This window comes from Pelobates fuscus, chromosome 11 (genome assembly GCF_036172605.1).
Source record: "Pelobates fuscus isolate aPelFus1 chromosome 11, aPelFus1.pri, whole genome shotgun sequence".
Classification (NCBI taxonomy): Eukaryota; Metazoa; Chordata; class Amphibia; order Anura; family Pelobatidae; genus Pelobates; species Pelobates fuscus.
In genome coordinates, this window is record NC_086327.1 from 124,524,881 (window position 1) to 124,542,894 (window position 18,014).

General features: G+C 38.6%; 1 protein-coding gene across 4 annotated transcripts in view; it reads left to right on the plus strand.

The window, feature by feature from the left end:
* The window catches only part of CADM1 (cell adhesion molecule 1), a 230,744-nt gene that overhangs the window by 175,191 nt on the left and 37,539 nt on the right, over nucleotides 1–18,014 (plus strand). For all 4 annotated transcript variants that reach the window (XM_063436372.1, XM_063436373.1, XM_063436375.1 and 1 more), the window contains one exon: nucleotides 7,400–7,572. In XM_063436372.1, the coding sequence (XP_063292442.1) occupies nucleotides 7,400–7,572 (173 nt within the window). The remainder of the gene's footprint in view (nucleotides 1–7,399; nucleotides 7,573–18,014) is intronic.

The window sequence follows — 18,014 nt, forward strand, 5'->3', positions numbered from 1 at the left end:
TTGCATAGTGAAAATGGATTATTAAAGGGACGCTGTCGTGTAAATAATGTTTTTAGAATAAAAACTGCAAATATAGTTTCTGGAATCAAAAGCAATTCCAAATGCAAGGCGGACCACGGATTAAGGGAAATACTGTGTGTATTATTTATGGGTGGATAGCTGGCCCCTATAGCTGCATATACCAACTTTAAAGATCTGCATGCAATGTTTTGTTCTATATGTAGATTTTGTGTACCTACCTGGAGCAGATGGTGTCATCAAAGTGATTTGTCCCTTTAAGACATTGCATTACTATGTAACATATTGAGCAGTAACACATATCTTGACGTCTGGCAGATGTGTAGGTGTAACTAACAGATGCAATACTTAAATCCGGCATCTGTCTGGAAATCGACATATGCCGCATGTGTGGACATACGATGTTTGAGATGTGCCACTGATCTTGAAGGACATGCGATTGACTTGTAACTGTCCCTAGAATACTAACTTGGCTACATTAACCATTGCTAATGTGTTCCAACTTAAAAAAATGAGGCTTTGGTCCCAGATTTGTTTGGGTTTTTGTTCTCATTAGAATATTAAAAATGTATATACAAGAAGGCAATTTTGCCACAAATCTTATTTTAAGCTGCTATTGAGGGGACAGTTATATGTTCTCCTGAAATTGAGGTTAAGGGCAGGTCGTGGTATGTAGATAATGACCTATTGCGTTTGACCTGCAGATGACTGACTGTGGCGGGTCTGTACATAATATCTACCACTGAGATTTGTGACATTGGCAGATGTTATAGACATCGGCATATGATGGTCTGAAATTTTACGATGACAGTGATGTAGCTGTTGTATTTATTTAAATGCATTGGATGCCTTTATTGGCTACCTTGAAATGACGAGCAACTCTTTGAAGCTGCATCAATAAAGATGTAATGGGAGAGAGATGCGGTCTCTTAAAATGATGGCATTCACAACGAGAGCTGCTGTTTTTTTACTTCAGGAATATCTAGTACAACTCTTGTCTAAGGCCTCAATTTAATAGGCTAATGATTCAATACTGTTAGAAAAGATTTCAAAATGATTTATCTGTAACAATTCTTTAGATTTGAACGGTGACTTCTGCAGATAACTCATTTGGGAATTTTTTCTAAGAGCATTGCATCATTTGGGAAGCTTGTTAAATCAAGGTTGGAAAATAAGAGGTCTTGTTTTACTGAATTAAGATGTGACCGTGTTTTGTAGATCATAGCTTGGTATTTGTCCAGTGCAAAGACATAAAGTTCTACGAAAATTCGATATCCGTTAGGGTTATTCCTTAAACCAGGAAGTAATTCTGGAAAGGAATTCTTTCGGATGTGCTTTTACAATTATCACAATATGTCGGAAAATCTTTTCAGCTCTTTTATCTACAAAATATCCCATAGACTTTAATAGTGACTCCTGTAGATTAATAATTTGAAAAGGTTTTTGTAACATATTGTGTTCATTTTAAAAAATTACCCAAAAGGAATTAAATTGAGGCCTGTCTTCGCAGCTGTTTGTGACAATAAAGTCGGTTGGGGAAATCTGAAATGTGTCCTGTCACTTTGAAGTTTTTCCATAAAGATTGAGTTCTTGTGAAAAACTAATTTATACTGTGTTGAAGTCACTGAATTTGGCATTTTTGGGCAAAGAAAAGAGCTTCAAGCAACTGTTGGCACAACTTCTTATATTCCATCAGAAGTGGTGGGCACAGATGCACAGTAAATACCCATGGCATGGGATGAGTGTATGCATTCTTAATGGATCGTCCAAAAATCCCTTGTGGTGTTCTCTCGCACATGCTTGAGAGTATCATAGTGATGCAGGAGCTTAAGATGAAACGTGGAGGCCCAAAGGATGGAGAGGTACGTATATTTACCTTCCCCCTTCTCCTCCCCAGGATACCACTCTAGAAGTAAACCTGTTACTTAGTAAAGATTACATATTGTAATGTATGCATTCGCTAGCAAATGTCTTCTTAGGTAACAAGTCCACTGCGATTTTCTAGCCTGAAAAACCTGTGCCATCTATTTAACTCCTGTTTCTTTGGTGGTTTATTTTATTTGTTTTTGAATTTGCACAATTTATAAAAGCCTGAAAGAAATGTGCAGGCACCTCTTAAAATAACTAAATGCAGTAGTCGAAGAAATGTATCTGGTGTAATTTTTTTTTTTTGTTTTGTTTTCTTCAATAATTGTGTTCTTTTTATTTTTTTTATTTTTATATTCATTGTTTAATGAGTGTTAACAAAATACTGGGGAACAAAATGAACAGATAAGAATAAATATCTACTGCCACCGAAATAGGGTATCTGTTCTCCAAATATGCTTTCTATACCATATGTATATATATAAAAAGAAATGTCCTTTGATTTAAGTGAAAACACCACACATAGTGAATGTGTGTTTCACAATCATATATTTTATCTTTGTTGTATCTTCCATAAACCAATGATGGCAGCGTTCCCTGGAAATTCACACCGTACTTTATGAATAATGTTGTTTAAATTGTATCAATACATTTTCTAGAAATTTAAGATCTGAGTGATATAGATAAAATAGTTTGCCCTTTAAAGAGACACTGTGTGATTTTATTCATAGCCGGTGCACTTTAAGAAGTTTCTTTCTACCAGCAGGAGATGTTGGGTGATGTGAGGTGAACTAAACCCGTAATTTTTCACTTCTCAGTTTTAAATAAACTCACTCATGCGCGGACTATGCAAAGAGTTATGGCACAAACAATTATTCATCTTGTGTATTGTGCAGGCAAATCTATTTGTTGGTGTCTTTTGTGTTGTTTCATTATTTATAGTCAAGTTTTTTGTATTCATGTATAATTTAGAATTGTATGCTAAAAAACATTTAAGGAAGAGGGATCAAGTATTCTCATTATTAGTTTACGGAGGCTGTAGCAGTGTATCTCGTGCATTGTACAATTTGTAATAAGCATAATTCTATAGCTTGATACGGATACAGATTTGCTGTTGTTTAACATTTTCCAAGCCCGATGCATACGGAAATTAATGCTAATGTTAATGTGCGAGTAAAGGACAATCAGGATCTGCTTGAATACCCAGGCTTTCTTCATTCCGTGGAACCGCTGCCAGAACACTTACTTTGCGGCCGTCTTTCTCATCTCTGGTTAAATGAATAATAACTTCCAAGCCTTCCTAACTCACTTCTGAAACTGCTAATACTGTCGGGAAATGTGAACTAAACAAGCAAGATAGTCTATCTGTCCTGCTAGTTCCTCCTTTCCTGGGATTGTTAAAAAAATCAAATTGCAAGGCGCACAGGTTTTTGGTGCTTTCTTCTAATCATATTGACATGTTAGAAGATCCTACTTTTTGGTTAGTGTAACAATAATCTTAAAGGACCACTATAGGCACCCAGACCACTTCAGCTCAATGAAGTGGTCTGGGTGCCAGGTCCCTCTAGTTTTAAAGTACAAACCAAAACCACTATTTAACAAATCATGTCAGATAGTGAAGAGTGCGTAGCGCTAAATAAATAGACACTTACCCCTAAGATTCTTAGGGAATGTATACAGTAAAATAAATCCCTAAAAGTGAATAGAAAATATGTAGTGCAATATATTGTGATTGGGTGGTGAGGATGGTGGTATTATTGGAATCACTCACATGGTTAAGAGCCTCTTAAGGACCGGCTCTGATCTCTTCCGTTTTTGTGTATTTAAGGTGACACACACCCTAGACGTCCATTTTAGGTGAAAACCTCAATAATGGAGATAAAAAACAGAAGAGATCAGAGCCGGTCCTTAAGAGGCTCTTAACCTTGTGAGTGATTCTAATAATACCACCATCCTCACAAGTCAATCACAATATATATTTTCTATTCACTTTTAGGGATTTATTTTACTGTATACATTCCCTAAGAATCTTAGGGGTAAGTGTCTATTTATTTAGCGCTACGCATTCTTCACTATCTGACATTGGTTTGTTTGTACTCTATTATAGTAGGGTGGAGAGTTCCTACTTAAGTGTGGAATCAGTTATTTTTCCTATATTATTTACACACTATTATAAGCGCCTGAAAACACAGAACACCTATCTTCTTTTGTCCCTCTAGTTTTAACCCTGCAGCTGTAAATGTTTACACTGAGGGTTAATCCAGCCTCTAGTGGCGGTCTCATTGACTGAAAATCACAGTGAGAAGACACTGGACGTCCATAGGAAAGCATTGAGTAATGCTTTCCTATGGGCAGTTTGAATGCGCCCGCGGTTCTTGTTGCGCATGCGCATTCGGCTCTGACGTCGGCAGGGGGTGGAGAGTTCCCCAGCACAAAGGGAGCCCGGCGCTGGAGAAAGGTAAGTGGCTGAAGGGGCTTCAGCCCAGTTGGAGGGGGGCCCTGAGAATGGGGGGACCTAATGACACTATAGTGCCAGGAAACAAGTTTCCAGCACCATAGTGCTCCATTAAACATACAGTGGGTGTTTAGTTCAGTATATTAAAGGGACACTCCAGGCACCCAGACCACTTCTGCTCAGTGGAGTGGTCTGGGTGCCAACTGCCACTACCCTTAACCCTGCAAGTGTAATTATTGCAGTTTTTTATAAACTGCAATAATTACCTTGCAGGGTTAAGTCCTCCCCTAGTGGCTGTCGATTAGACAGCCACTAGAGGTCACTTCCTGGTCACTAGCACAGATTATCTGTGCTAGAGCGTCGCTGGATGTCCTCACGCTGTGTGAGGACCTCCAGCGTCGCTCTATTCCCCATAGGGAAGCATTGAAAATAATGCGCATTAGGTCTCCTCGGCGGGTGGGCGGGATCAGTCTCGCCCACCGGCCGACGGAGGAAGAAGGTGGAGCGGCGGGGGAGGAGCAGGCAGCGACGTGGGATATGTCGCTGCCTGAGGTAAGTGACTGAAGGGGTTTTCACCCCTTCAGTAACCAGGTATTGGGGGGTGGGAGGGAGAGGGACCCTCCAGTGCCAGGAAAACGGATTGTTTTCCTGGCACTGGAGTTTCCCTTTAAGTAGGTAGGTAACAGTAGACATGCGTGGATAGATCTATCAAAGGAAACCTGGGTCTTTGTATGGTGTGTAGATATACCAGATTGGTAAAATATCTGGAGTAAATAAACCTGAAACGTAAAGGGACTATCATCACTAAAACAACTGTATGTCAATAATGCAGTTCAATAGTCTGCCCTTTAGTAGTTTAATCACTTTTGTGTCTGTTTATGCAGCCCTGGCTGTGACTGACACGGCCTGTATGAAAACAAAATGTCTGCCGGCGGGGGAGACCTAATGCGCATGCGCAGCAATTAGGATCTCTCGGAATCCAGAGATAAGGATCTCTGGAATTGAAACAGACTTTTTTGGTCAGTTATCTAACGCTAGACGTCCTCATGCTCTGCATGAGGACCTCCAGCGACAGATTTTTCCCATAGGAAAGCATTGAATAATGCTTACCTATGGGAAAAATCTGGCGCTGAGGGGCCTCATGCAGCGCGTGAGTACATCCAGCGTTAGATAACTGACCAAGTGTCTGTTTCAATTCCATAAGTCCCTCTAGTGGCTGTCTAGTCCCTCTGTCCGGAAGTCCCTCTAGTGGCTGTCTAGTCCCTCTGTCCGGAAGTCCCTCTAGTGGCTGTCTAGTCCCTCTGTCCGGAAGTCCCTCTAGTGGCTGTCTAGTCCCTCTGTCCGGAAGTCCCTCTAGTGGCTGTCTAGTCCCTCTGTCCGGAAGTCCCTCTAGTGGCTGTCTAGTCCCTCTGTCCGGAAGTCCCTCTGTCCGGAAGTCCATCTAGTGGCTGTCTAGTCCCTCTGTCCGGAAGTCCATCTAGTGGCTGTCTAGTCCCTCTGTCCGGAAGTCCCTCTAGTAGACAGCCACTCGAAGAGGAGTTAACCCTCAGAAGTAATTATTGCAGTTTATTAAAACTGCAATAATTATCACTGCAGGGTTAAGGGTGATGGGAGTTTGCACCCAGAGCTGAAGTGGTCTGGCTGCCTACAGTGTCCTTTTAAAACGTTTTTATCTTCTGCTCTGTAAATGAAACTTTAATCACACACATGAGGCTTCTATAGGGTCTAGCAAGCTATTAACAGAGCAGGGGATAATAAATTCTAAATTAAATCAAATTTGCAATAAAGGAAGTGTAAACATTAGATGACAATTTACAGGAAGTATTTAGAAAGATTGTATAAATCACATGCAGGGAGCTGTGACAAGGGCTGTATAAACATAGTGATTTAACTCCTAAATGGCAGCGAATTGAACAGTGAGACTGCATGGGCATGGTCTATACACCAAGACTGCTTTATGAAGCTAAAGTTGTTTTGGTGACTATAGTGTCCCTTTAAATTGTCCTGATCCATGGTACAGAAACATAGAATGGCTAACCTATCCGTGGGCTCTATGGGACTAAAAGATTGTTTGTCTACAGTGGTAAATACAAGCCCAATTTGTTCTACTATACAGAGTGATTAAACATTACATTATGATGAAGTGCAAGGTTTCCATTTAAATTGCTGTCAGATGTATGGGAACTATTATTGTTGTATAAGTTGTGTGTTTTTATAGGGTCTTGTATCAGATAAAGCCATTGTGTAGTCATGGGATCTAATCCTCCCTGCAGCCTTAGTCTAGACTCACCATTATTATGTTTAGATTGTAAGCTCACAAGCTGTACGTTGTGTTCTTTCCCCAATGGTATACAGCACTGAAAAATGCCATTTCTTTATAAACACAGAGTAAATAATTAAAGGACGTTAAAAAGATTGATGCTCTCAGTAATGCGATTCTTTACCAGTAAATCTGGTGTGTATATATATTACATTTACTGTTGGCTTAGTGTTATTGAAATTAGTGGTTTTAAGGTTGTTTTTTTAAAATTGAATATATGACATAATCTGTGTGGGCAGCGGTGGAATGCTGCGTACTCTTCAATAGATAAATGGTAACCTTCACCGGAACCAAAAATAAAGTATAAATGTATTGCCTCCCCCCACACGAGCAACTTTGGGTTGTCCTATTGGTCACCCTGTGGTATTTTGCAAGTTAAAATTATATGATAACTAGTATCATGGTACAGATTTCAAGGTCAAACATCTGTTCTTTACTTGAACATCTGACATCCCCGGTTAACCAGCGTAGATACAGATATAGCCAGACTTGAATACATGTTTTTCTTGTACTCTCAGTATAATAAAGCACATTCTCATTAACTAGCTTGAACATTTTGTTTAAAATAGAAAGACGTTGCAAAGATGTTTAACCCCTTAAGGACCAAACTTCTGGAATAAAAGGGAATCATGACATGTCACACACGTCATGTGTCCTTAAGGGGTTAAACATTCAAATTATATTAATTTCTATCAAATATGCCAATGAGAGTTTTCTCTTATGGATTATTCTGATTTCAGACCGGAGAAGGTTTTGTGGCAACGATTGGATGAGGAAATTCCTGAACACGTTATCATATTTGGTGGATCTCTCGTCTTCAGCACCCTTAACAAGACTGACAACGGCACCTATCGATGTGAGGCTTCCAATGCCGTGGGCAGTACAACAGCTGATTACACACTTTTTGTGCACGGTGAGTGTCAGGTTGATATGTGGTTACGTAAAAGGAAAAGGGGGAGGGTCAATATTTTCATTGTATATATTTTTTCTATCTTGCTTTTGAATCCTATCCTCTAACAACTTGATTCCTAATAACTTGTATAGCTTTCCCTATGAATTTTAACATTTTAGTATTCACTTTTATGACTTGTTCATTTGACTCCTTAACATGTCGTCTACATTGTAGCTACGACTTTATCATGTGAGACTGATGTATCGACTTTCCAGCTGTTGTTAATAGACTATGACCTTCAAAAAAGGCAATGCTGGCTACAGGATGCGTTAAGGTCACAGAAGCTTTAGTGTAGCAGCTGGAGTGTTAACTTATTAGCCAACCTTGGCCTACGTAATCTGACTTCCTACTCCCTTCGCCACCACCCCCCAAGCATCTTGATATTCGCATAACTCCATCTTCTCTCTCATCCAGTCCAACCTTCATGTTCTGCTGCCAGTCATGTATATTATAATCAGTTCATTTTCAATTTTATTTTCTTGCCGTGACCTTCAGGCTCCCTAAACGCAAGCATCTTTTACTCGTGTTAACAGTCCCATTTACTCATGCGACAAAATACTGTGCTGGTGGTCAGAGGATAATACCACCAGCCTAGGGCTGATTTTGATGCAATGTTTTTCGGCAGTTTACTTTCCCTTCCTCACCCCCCAAATAAACTCTGAAATAATTTTTGTTGTTGTTTGCATGGGGCCAGTTACATGTATTTTGGCGTCAAACTTCACAAAAACAGGTGCCTCATGGTATGTATGTTAATCGCTTTGTGCATGGAGTAAATTACGAACAATAAGTAAAGTGGAGTAAAGCTCTAAGAACAGCTTTCCTGTAACTCCTCAAAGTCAAACCCAAGTCCGTCATTACATCGAGCTGCAGTGGTTGAAATGGTTCTGCCACACCAAACTTGACTTTCTCCTATTGTTTCCTCTTCTCTTTCCAAAATGTTATTTTTCTTCATTACCGATCTAGCTCTCTTTAAAATAAACTCTTTTGTCTTATGTATTTTTCCACGAATGACATTTGTGACAGAAGGTTGTAGCTTAAGGCAAGGTCCACATCCTTTATCAAGCTAACAATGGGCGAAGCTTGCCTTATGCTCCACCATTTTGCCAAGGTCCACATCCTTTATCAAGCTAACAATGGGCAAAGCTTGCCTTATGCTCCACCATTTTGCCATGGTTGCAACATGTAGGAAAAATCTCAGAAAAAGACAAAATAGTCCCTACTTTGTGGTATGTTTTAAAGAGAAATGGGTTAGGGAAAAGAAGTACAGGTTTTGAAAAAGGACACAATAGGAGGAAGGTAAGTTTGAGGTGACAGCCATTTTAAGGTGCACTTTTCATAATTTTTATTGTAGAAAGAGACCCAAGTTATTATGTATGTGGCATTAGCTTGGGAACCCATTATTGAGTTGGAAAATGATCTCAGGGACCCATTACTCAACCATATTGTAATATATCTGTAAAACAACATTAATTCTGCAAATTCACATTCCTTAAACTCTTCCCAGTGTCATCGGGGACTCGGCTGTGTTAGGAATGTGCTGCTGCTGCACTAACAGTTTGTTTTTGGGCAGTTGCCTGGGGCTCAGACAATACGATGCGCCTTTTCCACTCATCAGGGACCCACAGAAATAGCATAAGGACGCTCGTGTGGGTTCCTTCCCAGGGGTTAAAAACCAGTGCCACAGTCTACGACAAAGAATGGCTCGGCTTTTGTTGTGCTGTGCTAAATTTGAAGAGTGCAAAAACTGTTCACTAGAAAAACAAGTTTGTGCTGTTGATTGCCCTTTGCTGCACCTTTATCTCTTTAGGCATTTTTTTAGCACGTCGTTAGAATTTCTAGTTTGGGAATCCACTTTAGATTGTGTATCCCCCTTTGTTACAGTTTGTAACTTTTTTGTAGCATTGTGGGTTTTTATTATATATATTTCTGAAGATTTCCTTTCAAGAGGGAATTCTGCCCTATTTATCCTACATTTTTAACCTGAAAAAACACAATGATTTGTCATTTTGCAATAGTAAATAATAATTGTGCATTTTGTGTTTTTTTTTGTTTTTGTTTTGTTTTTATAAATTGGAGAAAATTTGTAAGATTGAGCATTTCTGATTTCTCCTGGCAGGTGCCACAGACCAAATCCGAACACTTCTTGTATAACTTTGTGTAGAATGTGATCTTTGGCTCCGTCCAGGTCATGTTAAGCTAAATAAACTAAACACGCAATACTTAGAAATGTTAAAACGGCATATTAAAAAAAGTCTTTTCATATGATGCTTGACTTAACGCACAATTTTTCCTACTGTTTATGTATAATCGGGCTGCCACTCACACAATATATGGATAACGTAAAGGTATTTAATGTACTCTATACTCTACGTGGCTAAAAGTATGTAGTAGATTCTTCTTTAAATAAATAAGATCTTCCTTTTCAGCCACACTTGTTGGTGCTGTGTGTGTGTGTGTGTTACATGAAGCACGCACATAAATGTTGGCTGTAGATTGGTCCCTACTGCAGAGTTCATTGAGAGTCAGTGGCGTGCAGTCATAAGATTCCACCTTTTCAACACCATAGATGCTCTTCTGGTCACCTACAATGATGTTAGTGCATCATATGGAATAGTCCAATTTGGCTCAAAAGCTCAGCTGCGGAGTGTTATGGCCACACAAGTTTGCAGGGAAAAAAATCTGCAGGTTCCACCAAGAAAGCATGGTATCATTAGAAGGACGGTTCAATGGAATCTTCATGGAAAGGGATTTCTGTGGTCAAACACCTGTATGAAAACAAGGTCACCAAATATGGCCAAATGTCAGATCTATTGGAAAACTACCACCATTGGACTCTGGAGTAATAAGTCTCTTCATCTACCGGTTGGTCGAACGGAGGACCCTTGGTTTCAGCAAATCTGATGAGAAAAATACTTTTTGGACTGTGTAATGGCAACCATAAATTTTGTTCTATGGAATAATGACCTGGGATATTTTCATGGTTCTGCAGTTGCCTCTTGATTCCCATGTGGGAAAGTCTTCATGCTACGACGTACACTGACATTATACACAAACTGATGCTTGTACCTTTGTGGCAAAAGGTAATGCCATTTCCTGTCTCACCTTAATATGATGAGCCGTATAAAAAATTAAGCTCATGCAGATATGGATTTCTTATCTCGGAGGAGGAACCTAACTGACCCTGCATAGAACCTAGGCATTAAAATTAACAGAAGGCCAGTCCAAAATGGCCAGCCTCATCATTTGTTTTGTGACTGAAAGTTTATCCCTGACGCAATGTTCTTAAATCCTGTAAAAACAAAAACATACCTTTAGCCATGCAGACTTGATATAATAATCTTGGCATGTGTTACTGGGGAGGAACAGTTATGAGTGATGCTGTGTAGGTAGATGTGCGTCCTGTATAGGTATTTTTCAAATGAAGATATCCCAGAACAAAGAAAACAAGTGGTGGGTGGCAGAATGAAAAGTACACTAATGTGTATCTGCGTGTATTATATACATATCTGAGAAATCGACAAAACGATGACTGAAAAAGTAATTGTTTTGCTGTATTGGGTTATTTATTTTGATCGTCTCATAGGCAGTCAAGATATTGAACCTGGAGACTTACCTGAATTTGCCAATTTGTACCATGTCTGTTCACAGCCATACAATGCAAACAAATACAATTTTTCCTAATCAGCCATGCATGTCTCTGAAATGATTTAATATCATCAATAAAAATATCTTCCATTTTTGTCAATCAGAGAAAGTAGATTCCAGCCCTTGGCATTGTTAACCCGGCATTATAACTTTTTTTCCAACCTGTCTTTTGTCTTTCTTTTACCTCTCATCCATGTGGACGTTTTTACACTGCACTTGAAATTGTATGTATATGATGACACCGTAGTAAGGTTTGATGTCACATTAAGTTGTCACTTTGTCTTCTATTTGTCTTTGTCATCTTGACAGTGGTGTGGTTCTGCATCCATATTCCCTGAGCACTCATAAAGGTGCTGTGTGTAATTAAGGGTTTGATGTATTAATTACAGACAGGCCAGCTCTGGGAGAGATAAAGCAACTTCCAGATGCGTCTCTGATTGGAGACTGACATCGCGTATCGCACTCTGAATACACGCACACTGCTCCCACCTCACCATCTTTACAAGTTCAAAGCCTGAATCTTTCTCTGCATCCCTTTTCATCTAGGCCTGGGGGATAGCGATTCATTAACAGGTGGCAGCAATAACATAAAAGCACTCCCAAACTTAACACCTTATTGTTTATTTGTATCACTTTGGGAAGCATGACGTGAACGGCAAGGATTATTAGAAAATGTACTATTCTTGATGCTCCCACTGAAGACTAAATACCACTGAAGACTAAATACGTGCATAGTAGTTATGTGATCAAGACAGCAGGGCAAGAACCCCCCTGATTGTGCGTTTGAGCACACGATTCAGAGAACGTTAATGCCTTTTGGGCGCTGTCATTTTATCTTTTAGATCAGGGAATCTCAGAGGCTTTGGTTTTCCTTTGGCCAACGATACACTATGTCAGTCAAGTTGTTGCATTGGGAAAAAAATTACTTAAAATTCCGACAGAACCTTATTTTCAGTGGTTACATTGTACTTTTGCGGTCCTTTCATGTCACCAGACTGGTGGCCACGTGTATAGACTATGTGCAAACTCGAAAATTGCCATTCTATACCACACGTTGCAAAAGAAATGTGATCCACCTGTGGTTGTGACTGCCTGGACATTATGCTTTTGAGGTGCTTTTTAGCTACAGTTTTTGAGAGGTATGTGCATAATTGCTGAGCGTTAACATTGCCTTTATCAAAAATGTCTTTAGTGTCAACTTCTTTTCTTCTTGTGTGTAATTATTGGTTTTTGGTTGTGGGAAATAAATCTCAAACCTGTTTGTATTTTTATTTGGTCTGTCTGTTTTTGGATTTACAATGGTGAGTCGTCTTTCTGCGTTGTAAGCTATTGAAAAATCTAAACGTCTTTTAGAAATCAGATTCCCCTGCTAGGTGTTTGGTTTTTGTCCTGATCATCATTTTTGATGATCCTGATGTAACTAATACAAATAATTATTAGTGATTACAAAACCGGTATAATAATCCAAACACAATTTAAATCTGTGCTAATGCTTCCACCTCTGTCCCTGTCACGGTGAGGATGCAAGCATTGTACTGCTAATGCACAGTGGCATTAAAATGCTTCTTGTGGTCTTTCTTCCCCAATTAATACATTTCCATGAACAACTAGACCTTAAATATTGTAGCATTTCTGAGCACCATTTAACATAACGTATTTTTTATAGATCTCTGCTACCCACAGGAAATCTGGAACAATATATATATATTTTTATTCTTTGAACAGACGTTACAGGTGACATTCAAATGCTGTGAGGCTCTCTTCCCTTGTTTATTTGTTTCGTGGAACTTTCAATTCAATTTTATTAATTTCATACAAACAACAGGACACAGGTAATCAGAGATCCTCATGTTAGCTTGCCCCGGGTTCAAGCAAGTGACACTGTGTTTGATATCAAGTCACCCTCTAGAGAACTTCCTTTTTTCTACTTCATAAACCGTTTTGCTGGGATCAGATTCTCCAGGCATTGTGATCCACATCTACGGTAATTTGTAAATAAACATTCCACAACGGCTGCCATACATCTCTTTACTTCATTTTAATTTTTTCCCAATGCACGGCTTTTTTATACTTGTCTTCCTGGTACCTGTGGTAGTCTTTGTGACCCAATTTCCGGCTTAGTATTTTAGTTTTCAAATGAAGTTCCTTAGTTTTGTCAAACTGATGTTTAACAGTACAATGTGTATTTATCCCAATTGATCAAAGGTGTTTCTGTCTTTTGGCAGTGAAGATATTTCTTTCTGGGTTTTTTGATCTTGCACCGAGCCTGCTCCCTAACATAGTGCAGAAAATACAGTATTTTCTTGTATGATAGCCCCTATCTAGGATTATATACGCATTGCACTGATCGGTTGATCTGCTGTCATTTTTTTAAGGCTATTCGGCTATCTGTGATATTCCCTTTGTTTTGATACCAGAGCTGTACGTGTTTGTCGGCTAGCAATTCAATATATTCTGCTTTTTATTTGCCTTTACTATACAACCAATCCTGGTCCTTGCTTTTGGTGAAACGATGGTAGAATAACATCACCTCCTGATCTCGTTCTTCGTTACAAGATGAAAGGATCGCTTGGTACAATCTAAATCCGTTACCTTACTTCTCTCCGTCCATGGTGGGATTTCACTTTTCTCTTTAAGCTGTATCCTGTTTTTCTGTTTTTGTTATTTCAGACAGCCATAATACATGGATATCTTTTTATTTACGTTGTTATAGATTATCGTTATTATTCATTGAGTACACTGCTTGGTAGAATGTCTACCTATTTTGGTATTCCACCTTTTGTGTAATTTTTCCATTGTGAAATGACAGTTTCAGTGGTGTCTACAGATAATGACCTTGCTTACTCAGTCAATGTCATGCATCAGATGTATGGACAACCTTGGTTCCCTTTTGGTTCTGAGTCACGTGTGAGTTACTTGGCATTACATAAATATATCCAGCACAATTTATTAATAAAATATAAGCTGGTTAGTCCTCTATTTTCCAACAGATATCATCTCAGGAAAGAAAAAATAGCCTATAATTTGGTACTCCATTCACGTCGTGTAGTATTTCTGAATTTTAGCTGGGTACGTTTAGAATGTTTTCATGTGCCATGCTTACCCAACAGAATACTTTTTATAAAGAAGCACAGATATGCACATTACCAATTTGAATTCTTGTTCAAAATGAGTGCGGCAGAAGAACATCTCGACTGTCTAATTGACACCTGGGCAAGTGCAACAAAGACTTGTTTCTTGTAGTGTTTCTATCCCAACATTGCAAGAGTTAAAATGTAGATAATCACCTGCTATTTAACTCTAGTAGTATAGATTAGATTTTTAGATAGTTGATAACCTACATAGAGAGAGAGACACACACACACACCTCACTCACTATAATCTATCAAGCTGATTGTTTATCTTTATGTGTAGGAGGAAGGGACTTGAGATATATATATATATATATATATATATATAGATAGATAGATAGATAGATATATATACAATAATGCCAAAGAATAGCTGCTCACCGGTCTTTAAAAATTCAAATACTTTATTCAAATCAAATTAAAATCAGCGACCAACGTTTCAGTCCCCGCTCGGGACTTTCATCAGGGTCAAAAATGATAGGACAACACATAATACATGCAGAAATGACAATATATAGCTATAATAATAATTAAGAATAGCTCACCCAGGTGCATTGTATCAATGGCGAATACCGCCGTGTATACTTCCGGGTATGCGCACTCAGAGACTTCTAAGCTCCACCCCCAAACGTGCGCGTGATAGGGTGATATTAACCGGCTATGCAGCCATAAACGTCAAGGCTGCAAGGAGGGGTGCGGCATATCAATCGCGGCTAAAAGCCGTCTATGCTTCCGGGTATGCGCGAGCACATATCCCGAAGCTCCGCCCACAAATATGCACGGCTTAAAAATGGTTGCTAGGCAACCATACAAGCTCAATGTCCGTGAAAAAAATTATATAAAGACAGCCATGCAAGAAGAGTATCAAAAAAGAACACGTGATGGGTACTTAAGAACATGCTTATCATATAAAATAGATAATAGTGAATGTAGTGACATATTACCAATAAAGGTTTAATAAAGGAATGTCATGTAATATGACTTAAAGTGCCAAAATGTAGAAGAATAGCAATCTGATATGTAAGTGCTATATTTAAAGTGATGGCGTGCAATTGAATTTGTGGGTATAGACCACATTCCCCTCCCTAAGAGGGGTGGCAATAGAGGTAGAATGCTGCTTCAGCAGGAAGCGTTTTGGATATACCAGCTAGACACAGTAGCACCCAAGGGTCTAAATGAGACCATCCCTTAGTATTCGTTTATTTAGCTCAGCTAGCTTGTACTTATGTTTTATTTCATCTTATCTTATTGATATGTGTGATTACCCTATATAGGGTTAAAATGTATTTCACATTAATAGCTATGATATATCACGTTGTTGATTGTGTTCACATCACTGCATGGCACTGCACTTTATTCATTTGCACGCCAAATATAGCACTTTAAATATAGCACTTTAAATATAGCACTTTAAATATAGCACTTGCATATCAGATTGCTATTCTTCTACATTTTGGCACTTTAAGTCATATTACATGACATTCCTTTATTAAACCTGTATTGGTAATATGTCACTACATTCACTATTATCTATTTTATATGATAAGCATGTTCTTTTTCGATACTCTTCTTGCATGGCTGTCTTTATATAATTTTTTTCACGGACATTGAGCTTGTATGGTTGCCTAGCAACCATTTTTTAGCCGGCATCTATTATGGCACGTACTACGTGCATATTTGTGGGCGGAGCTTCGGGATATGTGCTCGCGCATACCTGGAAGCATAGACAACGTTTAGCCGCGATTGATATGCCGCACCCCTCCTTGCAGCCTTGACGTTTATGGCTGCATAGCCGGCTAATATCACCCCATCATGCGCACGCTTGGGGGTGGAGCTTAGAAGTCTCTGCGTGCGCATACCCGGAAGTATACACGGCGGTATTCGCCTTTGACACAATGCACCTGGGTGAGCTATTCTTAATTATTATTATAGCTTTATATTGTCATTTCTTGCATATATTATGTGTTGTCCTATCATTTTTGACCCTGATGAAAGTCCCGAGCAGGGACTGAAACGTTGGTCGCTGATTTTAATTTGATTTGAATAAAGTATTTGAATTTTTAAAGACCGGTGAGCAGCTATTCTTTGGCATTATTGTATCTTTGGAGTCCAGGCTTTGGCACCCGGCTAATGAGGATCTACTAAGCGTGAGTGCAGGGGATTTTATCCTTTTAGAGCAATGTAACTAGGTTTTTACATAAGCAAAAAAGCAATGTTGTGAAAACGTAGCATTCATTAGTTACATAAGAAACCACGTAGAAACAAGCAATAATAAACTGTATATACACAAATTATTGCAAATATTTCCTTGCTGATATACTGTTGATTTCCTAGGCATATCCATTTGATTTGCCATTTATCATCATCATCAATATAGTTGGCTTGTATTTTATTTTAAATTAAGCTTTTTTTTTTTTTTTTTTTGTTTGTTAAACCCCCAGTTCATTTTTATTTGGGGTCACAGCCATCCAACTGATGCTCCCCTTTACATCCTAATAATATAGCCATATCGCTGTGGTTAATAGTTAATAGCCTGCTGCCTTTCCACTGCCCGTATTATAGTAATTGTTATCCTGCAGGCCTCGCATCCATTTTCTTTGAATGATAATCGATATAGATCCGTTGACATTAGTCGTGCCTCCCTTTATAATGTGCGAATTAGTTTGAACACCTTGGTCATTTTCTCCCATGGATATGTGTAACAGGGGTCTGGATTCTAGGGCATTTGGAAGCGTCCATCTCTCCTCCAGCCCTCCATCCAATATAGCTGCTACCCTAATTCTAACACCGACATTTAATGGCCATCTCCGCAGCAGCTCCACCGGAATGAAAAGGGTGAAAAAGGGCACCGTGACTTATTATTTTGCTAAATTCAGTGCAGTAGTTTGCTGATTTTGCTTTTTTTTTTTTATCCATTAGATTTCATATTGATATTCTGACAATGCTCTTTTATAATTTAATTTACGATTGACATTTCCATATATATATATATATATATATATATGACATATCTTTGTTTATTGAAAATTACATACTCTTCTGTAAATGGTAAACATTAATTTATACATTGAGTTCCGTCGCAAAATGTGGGTCAACAGAAATCTCTGTAATATTTTTTACTTTAAAAAAAATAATAATTGCCTATAATTTCCAAATTGCTCATTCCTATTTTTTTACGTTTTAGAATATATTGGAGTACTACCTTCCCCCCCCCCCCTCCCCCCATTTAAGTATTTTTAAGTTCTCGTCAATAAATTGCTGAATTTATATTGACACCTGGTTAATTTTGCACGAGTATCTTGATTAATGTATCTGGTGTTGATTTCCTGTAGATATTCGGGTAATTTTTTATGAATTATTCTCTTCTCTTGTCACAGATCCATGCTGTTAATTTCACAGTAATTGAATTATGTCCCAATGATTTTCCATCGATAGTCTGTGGGTTTCGCAGTACATACTTTGTGTAATTTAAATTATAAATGTCTTATATCACATTGATCGCTGATGTTCATTCACAACTTGCGCTCACATCCTGCTGATACCCCCTACATGATTACTCTCCCCGGTGGTTTGCCAGAGAGGGTCTTGGTATCTTTGCTGTTTTCTGATTTTAATATTCAGCTGAAT